General features: G+C 41.2%; 1 protein-coding gene across 3 annotated transcripts in view; it reads right to left on the bottom strand.

The window, feature by feature from the left end:
- Nucleotides 1–17247, bottom strand: part of LOC115019108 (rho GTPase-activating protein 7) — an 84762-nt gene extending 67515 nt beyond the window's left edge. For 2 of the 3 annotated variants that reach the window (XM_029448469.1, XM_029448470.1), the window contains exon 1: nucleotides 17091–17247. In XM_029448469.1, the coding sequence (XP_029304329.1) occupies nucleotides 17091–17220 (130 nt within the window). In that variant the 5' untranslated portion in view covers nucleotides 17221–17247. Of the gene's footprint in view, nucleotides 1–10189; nucleotides 10322–17090 lie in introns of all 3 variants that reach the window. The other variant, XM_029448471.1, reaches the window with a different exon arrangement.
- Nucleotides 17248–18130: the final 883 nt, after the last annotated feature.

The raw sequence follows: 18130 nt of genomic DNA, 5'->3' as shown, positions 1-18130 counted from the left end.
ACAGTCTTTGCAAAGTCGACACCCATGAGAGACAATAACTATGGAACAAGGAGGACTGCTGACTAGAACATTACTAAGACCATGTTTGTCAAACCCCTTTTACAACAGCAATGCTTTATGGGAATTATTTGAATATATAACTTGGATACAATTACCCGCCGTACAAGGCTGCGACGCATTGTTATGTACAAGTGACGTACAGCAATTCATGCTTACCAGACAATGTATCCCGATGACTCTGGTTCCTCTCGCGTCACCATGAAGGTGACAGTTGTGGTTGTGGGTGAAATGTGTAAACAACTATTGCATTGGCAGGAAAATGTGTTTGGAATTAATGCTCCCCTCAGGATCAGCTACTTTTAGAGCAATCAGCATTTAATAAAATTAGTTTTAATAATTTGGTTTGTGACCAAACACCTGCAAAACTACTGATATCCCCAACAACTGTCCTTTACTGCGTTTCATTAACACAACTACTGCCTCTGTTACTACAAAGAGAAAACTGACGACATCTCAAAATAACTCCAACACTTCCAATATCAGACTGATGATATCTTATGTGCAATGTCTGAATACAGACACAGGCAGACATTTATTCATAAATACTGAATTCTTGGAGCACAATTCGATCACTGATGGCAGCTCTTATTAAACTCAACATGTTTGAATGGTCACTCTAGCAGCGCAATTAATAACTGTGGTGCCAGTTAGAAATGACACAAAGAAAGAAAGAAAGGAACAGTCAAGTCTCAATTCTTAACCAGCGTTATTTAACTGAATATTCTACATTATTGATGTTAAACATTATACATTGTTGATGCTCTGACTGCGTATGTTCACACATGTCAGTAGCAATCTGATCAAATAATACCACAGCTGTGATTCAGAATCCTGATGCGTAAACGTGTAAACCTGCGGTGGTGGAGGGATGTGTATCAGTGAGCAGGAACAACCACAGAGCTAAACACATTTACAACACATGCATACATGTATGAAGTGCAGCCTCCCTGTTGCATAATCAATCATTTAGGAAATAGAGAAGAGATTTGTAGAATCAATGACTGACACGGAGAATCACTTCCTGATGCACATGATGAGCAGAAGCAATCCCAGAACGACCAAAACCCATTTAGGCCTGAACTGAAACTTATTGGGAAAAATAATATTTACATGTTAATGCTTTAAGCATGTTGCTCATGCATTCATCCAAAGACACTCTGGAAAGCTCTAACAAGGTTAGGTTCAACCCTGAAATACATCACAGCTGTGCCGGTGAACAATCCACCCCCCAAAACACCCGTAGGACACATTTGTTGTTGGTGTGTTGAAGCTCTGTATGTAATCATCTACATGATTAGGCCATTAAATTGTTACTTTGTACCAACCAATCAGGCCTTCTGAGAGTTAAAGCTGACTTAAGAAAGCAACTTTACAAAAGTACAAGAGAGTCATGACTATACAGGACCTAGACAAGTTATGGGAAAGGGCTCAGAAGTAACTTCATTAGTATTCTGCGTCACATTATCACTATTAAATATGTCTGGAGGTTTTTAAACACAATTCAAGTGACAGAGCTCCAGAGAGGCCGACTTAAGAGCAGAAGAATGGCTGTCATGGTTGTTAGTGGAAAATCTTAAAACTGCAGTAATTCATATTTTTTACAATATATCAAATGACAATCTATAATGTGAATTGTGGCGCTTGTAGAGGCTAACCCATCCAGCATTATAACAATGTTTTGAAGCATTTTTAACAACTTTCAGCTCATTATTTTTAGCAATTCATTGCATGGTTCACTGTCACCACTCATCAGCTCCATTTCCAGTCGCAGCTGTTACAAGAACACAAGCTATGTTAAATCATCTGTAAACTATCTGCACAGCACAACATGAAATATATGCTTTGATGATGAACATCAAACCAGAGCTAAAAGAAGAGCAAATATAATGACTTACATTATTCAGGTGGCCAGAAATATGACTATAAATGAATGCAGAATGCATTGTTGTTAGAACAAAGCATGTGACTTTGGCACCAGAGAGAGCGTGGTTCACATCCTGTATCCTCATAACAGCAGTGAAAGGTTTGCTTCTTTTAACCATGAAGGTGATCTCACCTAACCTAAAGCATGTAGCTTTAGTTAACTGAACGCAGACCTCAACTAAGAGGAGGCAGATCAGAAAACAATTGTGTTGCTTCAACTGTCAATAACTGTTGCATCTGTCATATGAGTTTATTTAGAAGGAAACTAAACATAAGCTCATCAAGCAACAATAATAAAAGGATTTTGCAGAGTTTGCAGAACTATCTATGAACGGTTGAACCCTTTGGCAACCTGAAGAAAGTTGAAACTTATTTTAACCATTAAAGGCTGAGCAGACACATTTTGTGACTGTTGGGATGTGCTGATGTTGTGGAGAGCTGTGCACTTGGATAAGAACGATGTGAGTATCTGTAGTGTGAAGCACTTGATGAGATTTTGCTCAGAACGATGGAAAGAGATGAAGGTCAAAAATCCCATTTTGGATTTTTCACTTTTTCCTGATGAAATGTTTCCACAACACGATGATTTTACCACTAACTTTATTTTGTATCACACGGTTTTTTAATGAAGCCGTTACTGAGTTGCTCATGTACTAATTTAATAATTAGGACAACAAAGTGTGAACTTGAAATATGCAGTGGCGGGCCGTGCATTTCTAGGCCTTCAGTGATGTCCTACACAGTCCTACCTGAATTATTCCCCCTCTTAATACCATCATTATGACGCCATGGCTCTAGAAACTATACATTTAGACAGAAACGCAGTATAACCGGGTGTTGCATCCCCTTAACATAGTCAAGTACAACTGAGTTATATTAATATTTCCGAAGCATTTATAATCAATAAATCCGCATTTACAATTAAGAGTGTTAAATTACCAGCTTTAAGATCGCTAGGATACTGTCAACACTTAAACATAAAAGGTGCTTTTAAGGGATTAGTCTACAAAGTTTTATTAAGTCCACTAAAAGTATGTGAGCTTTAACAAGTGTGTTCACTAAGCAGCGCATTGTCACACCTAAAGCAGTTTCATTTAAGAAACGTGACGATAAAGAATAAAGACACAAAAACTATTCACTGAAAATAAAAGAAAACAAACAATTTGCATTTGTTGCATTTGTTCATGAGGATATCTTTGCGACTGTGGTGAAAGTGTATTCCTAGCCTTGAATGTCCACTTTGATAAAGGTTCAACCAAAACAATTCAACAAGTCTCCTTGAGTACTTTACTGCACAGCTGAGCCAGTGAGCCACACACATCTCTACATCTCTTGCAGAAGCATCAAACATTTCATATATTTGTCAAAAAACTAAATGCTTGTTACCAAAACAACTGATTATGAACACAAAACCCATCCTCCTTTCTTTCCTCAAGAAGACTTCAATGACTCTGTTGTACAGTTCATCTGTGCGTTTCAGTTCCACCAATAAGTCCTTTTCTACAGACACGGAGGCTAACGCTGAAAGCCGAGTCTGTCCAGCAGCATTTCTGCCATAAGTTTTAATTCGCTTTAAGGCCGAGAATGACCGCTCGGCAGAAGCAGTGGACACAGGGATAGACTCGCTAGCGTCGGGGTTGGCCTTTCTCTTCTAACGATATCTAGCTTTTCTTGAAAAGTTTGTCTCGAAAATGGCGTTGTAATTATATCTGCGACCAAATCGATCTCTTCTCCTCCTTCAGCCATTGTGGGTTGAAAAAACAGCTTCTACACATCTACACAAATGAGCTCGTTCAAGTTCAGTTTGCTAGCTCTGCATAGCTCTGCCTCTCAATAGTGCGTATCCAATCAAAAGACGTGGACGTGCTGTCGTTATCGAAATCTGATTGGTTAACGCCACAGTTTTGTCTCCGTTCACTTTAAACTACAGGCGCCCGCACTGTTGATTCTGAAGGCCTCAGGGCAGATCTCTTGGACCCTGGCAACACATTATGGCTGAAATATGATTGGATAAAAGCTCTAACATAAAGGCCAGACCTCCAAATCTCCATCTGAGGCTGGAAGCAGCGCAACCAAGAGGAAAGCTATGAAATGAAGAGAATAGACTATGGGGAATAATGTAATACATATTTGTGGAAAGAAATATTTCAAAATTAAATTTATATTCTGATGATGTTTAGGCCAGCAGAGAAGGCCTTGCTGGTCCTGACGGCCCGCCACTGGAAATATGAGAACACTATCTTTAAAAATAGAATAAATCTCAATAATGATAATACATGTAATCTCAATCTAACTTTACATGTTTTAGGGCCAGAAGTGAACAATTTTAATGGGTCGATTTTAGTTTTTCTGGAGAGTTAACACGAAAAAAATAGAAAATCATGGCGATACGCTCCCGATGTGTAAGCTATAGGCCCTGTCACACGGTGCCGTATGGAAGAAACGTATGCTGGCGCATATGAAAATTAGTATATACAACGTATATGAACATATACAGAGCCTATTGATAGCGTATCACGTACTTATACAAAACGTATTCGACGAATGCCCAACAGATGTAAAACGTTTTTTGAACATGCTCAAAAAACGTTTCACGGCCTCATCGTTCAACAACGTACACCAGCGTATTGCCGATATTCCGCATACACCGGCGTACGTTTCTGCCATACGGTACTGTGTGACAAGGCCTTTACATAGGAAACGGCCGAGGGTGTTTCTAAATTGTGTCAAATGCCACCAATGTGTGTTGCCCTGTGTGTGAAATGTGTAACATTTTGTATCAAGAAACAAAATATGAGGAAAGTTTTGTGTTGGACAATTTGAATTTTGAAAGTCAGTGGACTGTGTACAGGCTAACTCCGACAGAAGTGGAAATGAGGTCTGTGTTGCGGGCAATGTTTTGTACGAGATGACTTGCTGCTGTCCGCCTCGCCGACACAATGCTGCTGTCCTGCTTTACCCCAAACAATTTGTTGCCTGCATCGTTATCATGAGTCCTCCTACGAGATTGGAAAAGTAGTGAGAAAGAAATAAACTGCCTTTTTTCTTTTTTCTCCTGGGTAGTGGTAGGGAAGGTTATTCAGATACAGAAATGATAAATGAATCCAGGGAGTTTCAAAGATATGACAATGAACATACATTCAGCTAGGCACAGATGCAACAACAGCAGAATCAAACGAGGAAGGTGCAGAGCTAGTTCACAGTTTGTGTCTCTTTCACAACCAAATTTGAAAGAAGGCATCCAAACATGCTGTGGACATGAAAACCAAAACACAAAACATGCTGGGGCTTCAGTTTAAAGTGGGCCTGCAGCAGGAAGTAGAACAACGACACAGGAGTTTCATGAGGGATTTATTAAAACAAGACAAACTAATCAGCTTATGAGCACCAAAAGGCAAAAGATGATTTGGTTTGACGGGTAGAAACAAAAAGTTAGTGAAATTTCATTTCCCAGTGGCTGAAACAGTTGAAGAGCGTCTGGATCTGACAACGCTGATACTGTCTCAGTCTCAAATCACAAAGGCTCCGAGGTTAGAGAAACAAATGAAAATCTGCAGGGGAGTGGACACGATATCGTAGACACCTGCACAATCTAAAACAACCGGATGCAACGGCCTTGGAATAATTATTCATACAACTTGTCATGTGTATTTTTTGTTGAGTCAGAGAGGCGTTCAATCAACTCTGTGGTATTTTCTGAGGTTGTAGATAACATAGTGTGCTCGTAAACCTGACATCATAATGCAATTCAGTACAACAACACCACAAATCACAGTGTCAAAAGTGAGTTAAATCTTCAACCTCTTTGACACAATCTCAACGGAAAGCTAATGCTATAAAGGCGTCATTGTGCTGCAGACAAAGTGCTTGCTGGATGGGTAGAAACAGCGTTTGAAACCAAATTAGCGAAATGCTAAAAGATGCACACACACAACCTACTTCTATGGTTTCTGGCATTTACTTTAGATGGAGAACATGCTACATTTGACCTTTAAGACTTCAAACTGTTATATTGTTCTGGCACCAGCAGTTGGTTTCAGCTGGTTGTACTGTTGCACAATCAGTTAGTCGTCTTTTATCTACTCCCCACATGTTGGAGCATTTGTGTAAGTAGTCTTTTTGTTTTTGATCGGACTGCTAACCAAGCTAGCCCCTCTACTAGCTGTCTGCTAATGTGATGCTAATGCGACATCCTAAATGACTGTTATCGATCTAGTGACTGAATTATGTTGGGATCGTTATTTTTAGTTTTACTCTTGTGGACTCTGTATGTGATACATATGATTAATTACTGTATTGTACTTCCTATAGAGACTCCTATGGCACAATTTAACCACATGGTTCAACACTAACTAAGTGATTCCCAGTCTGTCAATCAGGAAACTGCTTTTGGTTGCCAAAACTGAAAATGTGGTGGCCATTTTTCTGTCGCTTAATTTTAATTCTTGCAGCCTCCATCATGTTGTTCAGCTGCCCGCTCCTGTTGCTTCGAGCTCCAGCCCCTCGGTTCTGTAGGAAGTGCTTACTGAACTCGTTCTGTAAACTGGATGTGTCACTTCTCAAAGTGTATGTTGTATATAGATAATTTTCCATCCAGCTCAAATATGCCGGGATACTTCTCCTCCCAAGACTTCACAAATGTTGGGTTTATCTTATTCTTTGTCAGTTGAATCAATTTGCACAATTGTCACCATTTTGTATACGTTGTGACCGATGGCCAACAATTGGGTTCCAGTTTTTCTAAATGATCCGTTACTGTCGAGCCCTGAACTTGTTTGACAGCTAGTTTATACTTTGTAGAGCCACTTTCCTTGATACTGTACCAACTCATTTGTTTTTAGCTCGCTGTGTATCTGTGCACTTATACGCACATTCGTCGCCATGCATTGCATTGAGTCTGGCAAAACTGTTGTTGCCCTAGGATGAGAACATGTTCCTTTAACAAACAGACTCTCTAAGCCACAGGACGCCCTGTTGCAGCAAAAGATCAGAATCATTTCAGATAAGCTCTTTTCCGTGCTGTGCCCTGGTTTACTGACACACCTCTCGTCTCTGAAAATCTACAGCGAGGTGATGAGAAAACCAGCCATTTTGGTCTTTCTGTGACTCTCAGGTGGCCTCCTCCTCTCCTCTATGCACTCTTTGGAAGCCGCTAAAGCACAAGTCCGTCAAGAGATTAAAACCAACACAATAAATAATGTGGAAAATAAGATTCTGGCTTCTGCCTGCAGCATATTTTTCCTCTTTTCACTCTGCTACCCTTTCAAAGCCCTGTCCCTTCGCAGCTTTAATACAACCTCAGGTGCTTTACATTGTGGAGACACCTCGTTAACCCCATCAACCGTCCATTTCTTACACTCGAACGTTGTGCGGACAAACTTTACTCAAATGTATAGAACGTTATATCAAGCTATAGATAAGAAAATACCAAATATGTCTGGCTCAATGTGGGTGAAATGAATATAAAAAACATGTCACTTTAACTTATTAGGTGGGAAAAGTATTTTTTTCTAACTTTAAAGTGACTTAAAAAGCAAAAGTAAACATCAAGGCCCCACGGCCAAGTTGACAGGTATGTTTGTACAACTATTCAACCACTTCTTCTGATCCTTTTAAAGCTTTGCCTGAAAACAGGCTTATAATTTTAATTATGATCACCGGAGTGAAGACAAAGGGGAGACTCTTTAATTATGTAGGTAAATTAAAAAGGTTAGATTGAGTTTAACAAATGCCGTTATTAAAATGGGACCGGCTGTGAGAGCTTCTTTTATTTTTGCTTCTGCTAGAATGTATGTTACAACTGTATCACTCTTTCCTTGTGGTTTAAGTTGACTTAATGCATTTTGACGATGTTCAAAGATACACAAGAGGTTGAATGTTGTTGTGCTTGTGTATGCAACACAGCAGTGTATGTAACAAGTGGCCTGCAGACTTCCTCTACTCAGGAGTTGTGTGTTATTGTGATTACAACATTGGACTGATTTGTTATTTTGTTAAGAAACAGAAAATGCCAACAAAACACTTACGGTTTGAGTGCAGTTGGAGCATAAACTGTCTTGGTGGCAGCAAGCTATGTTGGCCCAACATATAAACGTGTTGGCTGGTCATAGTGACGGCCTTGCTGTTTTGTTGCATCAGGCAAGAAGAGTCTATCATGTTGTTCTTCAGCGCTGCACTGCCCAGTCAGAGCTGTCAACAAAGCAAACAGCTCATTAAGCTTCGCGATTTACACTCAGCTTTGTCTGTTAGGAGTCTGGGGGTCAGCGTGGTGTTCAGATGGAGGCACTCACAGCCACCTAACATGATCTGCACAAAACAGGAAGTGCGGTGTTCGGTGGACGTGACCCTGGCAAGTTTTATAAAAGCTTGTAACACCTCGTCAATCAAGCTGGAGGAAGCTTTGTAAGAAGGCAGCTGTGAGCACCAGTAATATTTAGTTTGGTTCTACGTCTGTCTCACTGCATCTAATGCTCTTACCCTAATGACTTGACTAACGGGTTTTTATGGTAAAGATTGTATGTCCACTTTCTTGACCATTTACAGCCAAGTGTGAAGAAGTTGGGATGCAGGTCAGCACCTCCATGTTTCTGGATGCAGAGCAGTTGCTGTCCCAAGTTAAGGAGTCTGAGAATCTCAAGGGCTTTGTTTAAGAATGAGGAGATGGACCATGAGATCTTTAAGAAGATCAGTGCAGTGTCTGCAGAGAGGATGCTCAAGACATTACATTACAGGTCATTTAGCAGACGCTCTTATCCAGAGCGACTTACAGTGAACTAACTCCTCCTTGAGCAACTCAGGGTTAAGTACCTTGCTCTGGTATTGAACTCACAACCATTTGGTGTTGTATTTGGAAGCCGTACCACTAGGCCAGGGGTCGGCAACCTGCGGCTCTTTAACCCCTCTGCAGTGGCTCCCTGAAGCTTTGATAAAAAAAACCATGGAAATAAATAACATTATTTTTCTATATTGTTTTGTTGCACAGTGGACAATCTTTCAAACGGAACAGCTCTTATCTTGGAGTTCGAGGTGATATTGTGACACATTTCGTCCACTTCGTCCACATTTCGTCCACTAAGATATGCGTCACATTTTACTGCATCTACGGGCGCGCCGCCTTTCCCTGCAGGTGGCTAATCTTGAGTTTCCGACCCCCGGCTAACTCGGTAAACTAACAATGGATACAACTAAAAAAAGAAAAGTCTCGGAGGAAAAGAGAGTTTAATTCTGCGTGGACAGATACATTTGCTTTTACTGCCAACGATGCTGGCTGACCTGTCTGCTTGATATGTGGCGAGAAATTAGCTAACAACAAGAAATGTAATGTTGAAAGACATTTCAAGAACAGACACACAGCATTTGCCGAAAAGTACCGAGCTGGAGATGCGCGAAAAAAAGCTATTTCTGAACTTCTGCTGAAAGCGGAGCAAATATTCTTTCAAGAAATGGATGAAATCTTCAAACTCATCTACTGCTGCTAGTTTTGTGGCCGCTCAGGAGATAGTACGGCGTGGAAAGCCGCTCACAGATGGAGAATACATGAAAGAAGCATTCTAACAAAGATGAAATTGTTCAGAACATTTGAGAAATGTCTCTCTCGACAAAGACCGTCAAAGACAGGGCCATTAAAATGGCAACACATCACCAAACAGCAGATTGAGGACATCAATTCAGCTGAAGCATATTCAATCGCCTGTGATGAGTCAAGGGATGTAAATGATGTTGAACATTCAGCGCTGATATGCAGGTATGTGAACTCTGATGTGGTGCAGGAAGAAATCATTGAGTTGATACCGCTAAAAGAGTTTGGTGTTGTCCTAATAACAATTACAAATAACAATACAATCTCAACAGTTTACTTTGTCTTTCTGTAATTTCATGAATGCAACAAATATATATAACTATATATACAACTTAAGCTGTGTTATGAAATATGTGTTGCGGCTCCAGACACACTTTATTTGGTGGAAGAGGTGGTATAGGCCATCACCACCCAAGACAACGATTTTCTCTTACCATTCTGGGGGGACTCAACCTCAACTTCAAGTTGAACTAACTTACTACTTGGGTGGCAACCAAAAGAATGAGATTGTGGGTACAAGAAGCTAAAAGGAGTTTTTTATTCCACATGTTTGGATCTATATCTCCGTCCTCCAGTAGATCCAGCCTCTCCTCTTGTCCCTCTCTCCCTTTCTTTTCTTTCTCCTACCTTTGTAAATAGGGTGCTTGTGATTTGCTCCAGTGAGTCTGTGTAGTTTGTCCTCTTTGCAGCTCTCCATGGTGCAGTAAAGGTTGTGTGGTCCCAGCTCTCATCTAGTTGGCGCAGAAGAATGATGCCGTCCTGCAGACAAGTGGGCGTTGCATCAGAATGTGGCACTCTAGAGAGCATGGACAAATAGCATACTTATTTGTTCAATTTGGAGGACTTCTTGGAGGAACTAGATTCTAATTGTGTGATAAAACCTCTCTCAATGACGTTGCAAAATGAGCTTACATTGAGAAAACTAGGCACACATTCTTCTGTCTGCCTGGATCCTCCGGAAGGACTTAGGGGTCGTGGCCTTGGACAAGGATGTCTGGGCTTGTTAGCCTGCCTCCTCCATGATGTGGACATGGATAAGTGGTGGGAAATGGATGGATAAATGGATGGAAGAATGACCACCTTTGCTGTTTATGTGGGAACCAGAAATTGAAGGTAAACTGCCAGCTGCATGTTAACTTGCCTCCACCTGCTCATCAGACATTCTCTGGGAGTACGGAAAGGTTGAAAAAAACCAAAACAAAGCTCTCTGTTGCCCCGAAACTTATTAAGATTCACTCACAGAGAAAGACGCAAGAGTGGTCGATGCTGGTGTTAACAGGCTCTTGAATGGCTCAAAGAACCAAGCCACTTTCTGCCTCATCTTCTGCAACATTAGAGAAATATTTTCTCTTCAGCTTAAAGCAGAAAGTCATTCATTCTCATTCTGGACAGGAATACCTGCGTGCTTCTTAGCCTCATCTTCTCCCACTCACAGAATCATGAATTTGGAGGGCTCCAAACGGTAAACTACTAATCTGAAAGAATGCGTGCAGAAGGGAACCTATGAGTAAAAAAGACAATTTTCAAATATTTGCTTAACGCATGTTGACAGTCGAGAAACCTGAAATCTGAATCTTTTTTTTATTCCAGCTGGAATTGTTTTCACTTCACATCTGGAAAGGTTTTTATTTTATTTTTTAGCCTCAATCAGAATAGTAAAAAAGCCCCCCCCCACACACACACACACACACACACACACCTGAGCCTGCCATATCAATTCAGTCAGAATCATGGCAAACAGAGAGGAAAGCAGAGAAGGACAGAGTGGGCGAACAGAGAGAAAAAGAGCAAAGTGGAGAGAGAGAGAGAGAGAGAGAGAGAGAGAGAGAGAGAGAGAGAGAGAGAGAGAGAGAGAGAGAGAGAGAGAGAGAGAGAAAGTTAAAATAAGAAGTGTGGCGTAGAAAGCAGGAGACGGTTATGTAAAGGAAGAAGAAGCAAGAGAGTGAAAGCATGTGGTCCCGGTGCTCAGGGTGATGTAATACTACTGATGAAACCCAGTGTGTATGTGAAGAAGGGAAGATATCCTCTACAAACTCGTATTTAATTGGTGAATGGTTGGTGAACGCCAGCCTGCACAGGCCTCCGATTAATAATGTGTCTGAACCAAAACAGCTCATAAAATGTCCTGATTGAAATAGATGCCGAATGTCAAAAAGAAAAAACACAAACACGAAGAAACTCATTGAAAGAAATTGATTAAATTAGCTGCTGCTTTGCCTGCTACAGGTGGAGGTAACTCTGAATCCCTTCCTGTCGACTCAAATCAAGTCACTTTTATTTATATAGCCCAATATCACAAATCTGCCTCAGGGAGCTTTACAATCTGTACAGCTGTGATACTCAACTAGCGGCCCGCGGGCCAAATATGTCCCCCGATAGAATAGCAGGTGGCCTTTCACACTGTTTTATAATGCACAATGAAAATCAATTGGTTCACATTATAAATAGGGTTCCAGAGGGCATAGAAATAGACAAATAGAGCTTGTGGATGACCTTCAGTGGAAAGATCCCCCGGTCAAAGCAAGTACAGCATACTACACCCTCTATCCTTGGACGCTCAGAGCGGAGAAGGACATGGAAGCAACCTCAGGAAGAACAACTCAAGTGTCCTTTTCTCTCCCAGCACGGACACACCGTATTTCAACATGAGGTTCGGTTGCCTTCAATTTTGTAAAAAAGTTCTAGCTTTGCTTTTAGTGGCAGTGGATGTCATTGCGATTTCTCTTCAGATCAACTAATTAATTACTAACTAATATTACAGTTTTTTTAACTAGTTTTTAAAAAATAAACGTCATAAAAAGCTTTTATCCTGAACATATTGTTTCATATACAGTTATGAACTTACTTCACTTTCACTCTTTTGCTGACGTGACCCGGGCATTGAACTAGGAGGTAGGAAATACCTTTTATAAAATGTTTGTTTTTAGTGTTTAAACCCTGTGGCTATCCCACAAGCTCTTCCTCAGGGCCTTCTGCAGGATGAAGATGAACACGCACACACTCTCCTTCTCCTCATTCATTCTGCTCCCTCAGCCCCCGAGCAGAACAATCAACCAGACAAGTTGCGAGACCACAACCAAAACTTTGTGTGTTTGAAAGCTGAAGAGTGTTAGTGATAAAGAGTGTGTGTCTCAGTGTGTGTGATTGTGAGTGAGTCATCCTCTTTCTGTTAAAGCTGCAGAGACATGATGACGAACTTTGCATGGGTTTTGTGTGTGTGTGTGTGTGTGTGTGTGTGTGTGTGTTTCCCACGTTCCCACCCTAGTTTCCCCACTTGGCTGTTTAGTTTGGCCCATCTCTGATCACCGCAGGATAAACACAAGCCTTCACATTGATTCCTTCCATCACATTTGGCTCCGAGCCTCAGCGTCTCTCTGCGTTCTCATTTTCACTTTTAATCATCTTTATCCTCAAGAACCACTTTATTATGTAATGCTGTTAAACTTTAAAATGATTGCATAATTAGTTGTCTGTTTATGTAAATAAACAGCGGTAGTTTCTGGGTCTTCTTGGGAAAGAGAAGAGCTCTGACAGGAGAGGATGCACTTCATGTTTCTGTGTCCTCTCCCGGCCTCCTTCTCAGCTGTAAAAAGAAAATTGCTGTTTTTCTCATTAAATAATTTGTTTTTCCTCCAGTATCATAAACCCAGTGGTGGTAAATACATCCACACATGTGTTAACACATTCAAAACCAATAAACATTCAAACTAAATAACAAAAATATAACTAAGTTCATTCATGAAAGTGAAAGTTTAGTCTGCGAGGACTCTGGGTTTATGTTGCTCTCAGTTCAACCTCATTACACAGAATCAGAACATCTCTGAACAACTGTTGGTGACCCGCAGATACAAAATGTGAACTATTAAACACGATCACCAGAGAAATTGTTATCGCCGCTGAACTTCAGACCAAACTTCCTGGCTCGCCTCTCTGCTGATGTGCTGCCATGATGGCAGTGCCACTCGCCAAGTGCGAAGATTAATTGCAGTTCAGCAAATCAACAGATTTCATTTGGGCGAGGTTAGTTTAGAAACTTTATTGTCGACACTGTGGAAACTTGTCTTTGGCTTCACCACAATCGACATGAATCACAAGTAAGACAATGGGAAGAAAAACATTTGGAGAGCTGGAGTTAAATCATTTGCAATTCGACAGGAATTAGATTTTAAATATGACAGGAGTAATGTACACTGTGCAGCATGGTGGCCTTATACAACCTGATCAAATATCTGCTGTCACATTAAAGTATCATCTATCAAAATGTCCTTTTAGATCCTTTGACATCGTCTACAAAGATACAGGACAGGACTGTTTTTGCTTATTTAAAACCATGATATTAAATTGTGTTTCCTGTTTACCTGTAACCATGTTCTCTGTGGATACACAGTTCAGCCCGACCGCACGGCTCCACCTCTGGATTAAATTCCTATTTGCATGTGATGTTTCTGGACAGCGTCACCCTGTCACATCAGTGATGAGTCCGTCCAGCAGAAGGAAAAAGTTAGGACAAAGTTTACAGAGTGTGTCTGGCAAAGACTGCGTTTGGAAGAACATCGCTTTGAATGGAAGACCATATTTGGGCTATGAATTATGACAACTTTTTAAGCAGAGGAGTAAATATTAGGACGGGCTGATGAAGGAGAACGGTCGGGAGATGCTCCTGTGGAGAAACTCAGAGACAGTGAGTGATGAAAGAAAAATGGAGGACAAAGCGAGAGACAGAGACGAGGATTAGAGCAGCGATTCTCACAGGCCGTGTTCACACTGCAGCTAAACACGGTCGTCACTCCTCAGGAGAGACTCAAAGCCGGTTCAGTTCACACACAGTTCGGTTATGAAAAGCAGATAATAAGTGTGTTCTACCACCAGAGTGGCAACTTTAACAAATCCTAGTGCAGACTGGGTTTATTGCACCAGAGCCACTCTCTCTTGTGCATTGACTGATGTGTGTGTTGGATTTGAGTTAGATTACACACACGGCAATCAGAGAAATGTGGCTTCCTCAACTTCTCAATCGGCTTATGGCAAAATGATCCGCCATAGTGTGTGGGAACTCAATTTTGTCAGCTGTTCAACAAGCGTCCGCACAGCTGGAAAACGTATGTATGCAGAGACTACATACACCCGGTGTAGTACTGCATGTACAGAACTGCATCTGTTGGGGTAATATCAGTGGTACTGTCTGTGCTGACCAAAATACTTTATCGCAGCCTGAACAAGCAGCGGCCGCCTCGACTGAAAGAGTGGAGGCAATGCATAAGTGCCATGGGCTGTAAATTAGGATTTTTCAGGTTCTTCATTTCGTTTTCTTCTCGTGAAAACAAGTAATAAGCAAATCTTTTAAGTTGCAGTGTCGACTAGATGCTGGTTTTATCCCAGAAAATGTTTTGGCTGAATTAATTTCACCTTTTTTAAATGCGTGTCTTGGTGGTAATTTGGAAAATGATTGCTTTGGTAATAAGATATGAAAGCCTAAATATGTGTGTCTGATATGATATAAAACAAATGTCATAGTTAAAATAGTGGCTGCTTAGAAGGTATTTAAACTTGGATGTATGTAAAGTCCACACAGTTTAATGCAAAACCATTGCTGTGGTTCTTTAAAAGAAACTGTGCTGCAGGATTATGAAGAACAGGATTACATAATACATCTCAGCCAATCAGGGAGCACGACTGCTCTAACGTCATATGTTGATTTAATCCGAACACACACACACATATACACACACACACACACACACACACACACACACACACACATACATACACACACACACACACACACACACACACACACACACACACACAGATGTAAGTGTACACACAGCTGGAGCCAGGTATCAGCTCTCACAGGAAAAGCAGAACCAGCTGTCTGAATTAAACACACACACAGAAAAATAAATAACGTTCCCACACATACACACTCACAGATGAGTGTGGACGTTAACATACAGCAGAAGGATTATTATTATCACTGAAGTTCATTTAAACCCCTGAAAGAAGCTGTTTTATATGTTGCAGCATCGTGACTGAAAGCTTCTCAGCTTAGAAACCTGCCTCACCAGTTCTGCAGCCTGCTCATCTCTAACATTGTATATTCTATACGTGTGTGTGTGTGTGTGTGTGTGTGTGTGTGTGTGTGTGTGTTTTGTAGGAAAGTGTGATTTGGAGGGAATTTCATGCACACAAACTTATACCTCTACAGGTTGCTATTGTTTGACCTTCATGCAGTCCCTCACCTTTACACCTGAGACTTGCTCAGCACACGGCTGCAGCATTTGTAGGCGAAGCGTCGCCCTCTGGGTCACCTTGACATTTTCAAAGCCAGTTCAGTGAATTAACCTTCCAGTCACAAGCTCACCTAACAAGCCCACACTTACACGCGCGCGCACACACACACACACACACACACACACACACACACACACACACACACACACACACACACACACACACACACACACACACACACACACACACACACACACACACACACACACACACACACACACACACACACACGCCTCAAATCTACCTCCAGGGAAATAAAACAAAACCATTCCCTGCAGCTTCAACTTAACCACACGCCACTTTCTCACCTCACTGCACAGCTCTGCGTCCCCGGCTCACTGATCTATTGAAACCTGCTTTGTGTTAATAGTGATGAAACACCGCCAGACGCCTGCTGAGGAGGTTGAGTGTCAGACCTGAGACCTTCTGACCTCTCAGGATCTGTCAGCTGGAAAGAGACCTAATAGCTTTTAGTGCGGAGAACATGCTGAGACTGCTGGATTTCTTGCAGCCGAGGACTCCGTTTAGCACGGCGATTATCAACAAGTGAGCCGCCCTCACAGTGTGCAACAAACACTGCGCACACTCAATGAGACGTGAAACCACGATCAGTCACAGCTACAGCTCACATGCTAGTGGTTTTGTGGAGCTGCCTTGCAACTATATGAAGGATAGAAACATGATGACACTAAAACCAGCATTTATTTGTGTGATGTATCACACTTGACTCAGTAAATGCAATATATGTTAAAGTGAGTCTCCAGCTGCAGCATCAGTTAGTGAAGCTTGAGCTGCTCTGGACACTTTGGTTTCTCAAGAGCTTCTGTGAAACAAGTTTTTCAAATGATGGATTAAAAGAAACATAAATTGAGACTTTTCTGGACCGCATGTAACAAAACTTTCAACTCAACTTTTAAGTTTGAGCAGAAAACATCAACATCAGAGGCAGTAAATTAAACTTCACAGATGCCCCTACTTAATTCACTGGAGTAGCCAATCTCAGAAAGTATACTATATCACGGATTATATATATATATATATATATATATATATATATATATATATATATATATATATATATATATATATATATATATATATATTGATGTAGTAATATCCAATTACATTACATTACAAGATGATTTTTACCTCATCTCCCGTCACAAATTGTGTAAACTCCCCGTTCCAAGCTGCCAACCGGCTGAATAATCTACTTTCACATCATATCCCAACTCACCCGACAGCCGCCTCTCCCTCACACTCTTCCAGAAGACATCCCAAGCCTTGTTGGTGGAATCTTTCACATGCTCGCTGAAGGATCTCCGCAGTGGAGTTTTTACCGCCGGGGTCTGAGCCATATTCCACATGTTCAACAGTTACATATTCCTACTGAAAAACCCAGTGTTTGTGGAGAGTTTAGAGCCCATGTGGGCAGCGTACTCCGTCATGCAGAGGGTGTGTTTGACTTAAGAGTTAGGGAAAGTGAGGAAGAAGGAGGAGGAGGAGGAAGAGGAGGCAGGGGGGGCTGACACTTGATGCAAAAAGTCTGCATGTAATTTGTAAAACACCCCTGTCCTCTCCCTCCCTCCCTCCTCACAAAGTTGTGTATGTATGAGTGAAAGAAAACGTGTGTGAAGAACTGTTGATGTAGATGAACAAACTATCATCGAGTGCGAGTGGACATCTGTGTGTTTTCAAGGGGATGAATGTGAAACAGAGAGTGTGAGAAGTGTTTTTCTTTAGTGCGTGTGCGTGTTTGTGTGGGAAGTGAAAGGATTTGGCCGGCCTGAAGAGAGGAAATGACATCTAACCTGGGTTAAAGACATCAGCAGCACACACACACACACACACACACACACACACACAAATAGAGACCTCTAAACGGAAACTTGAATTCTTTCTCCTTGTTACAAAAATAAACTTTTACACACACACACACACACACGCACAAGTTGCCAATGATCTCTCTCTCATTTAGATTTCTTGTAGGCACAAATATCGAGTTTATTTCAGACTGTTTCAAGAACCTTTTTCTGAATCTGAAATGTGTTTTTTAACCAGACTTTCCAATATGCCATATTTTCAATATGATTTTGTTGCTTTGAAGCTGTATCACATAAAATGTTTTTTTGTTCCACAAACACCACCCTCCCCATCCACCATACATTAGCGCTAACTCTGCTCTCATACCCAGTTGTCAGTTTAATGATAAATGATAGCTATCATCCACATGCACGTACAGTAACTGTGCAGCTGAAGCAGTTTTAATATGGTCCT

The sequence above is a fragment of the Cottoperca gobio genome, chromosome 14 (genome assembly GCF_900634415.1).
Source record: "Cottoperca gobio chromosome 14, fCotGob3.1, whole genome shotgun sequence".
Classification (NCBI taxonomy): Eukaryota; Metazoa; Chordata; class Actinopteri; order Perciformes; family Bovichtidae; genus Cottoperca; species Cottoperca gobio.
Note: the sequence above shows the minus strand (reverse complement) of the source record. Positions and strands in the feature narration are given on the sequence as shown.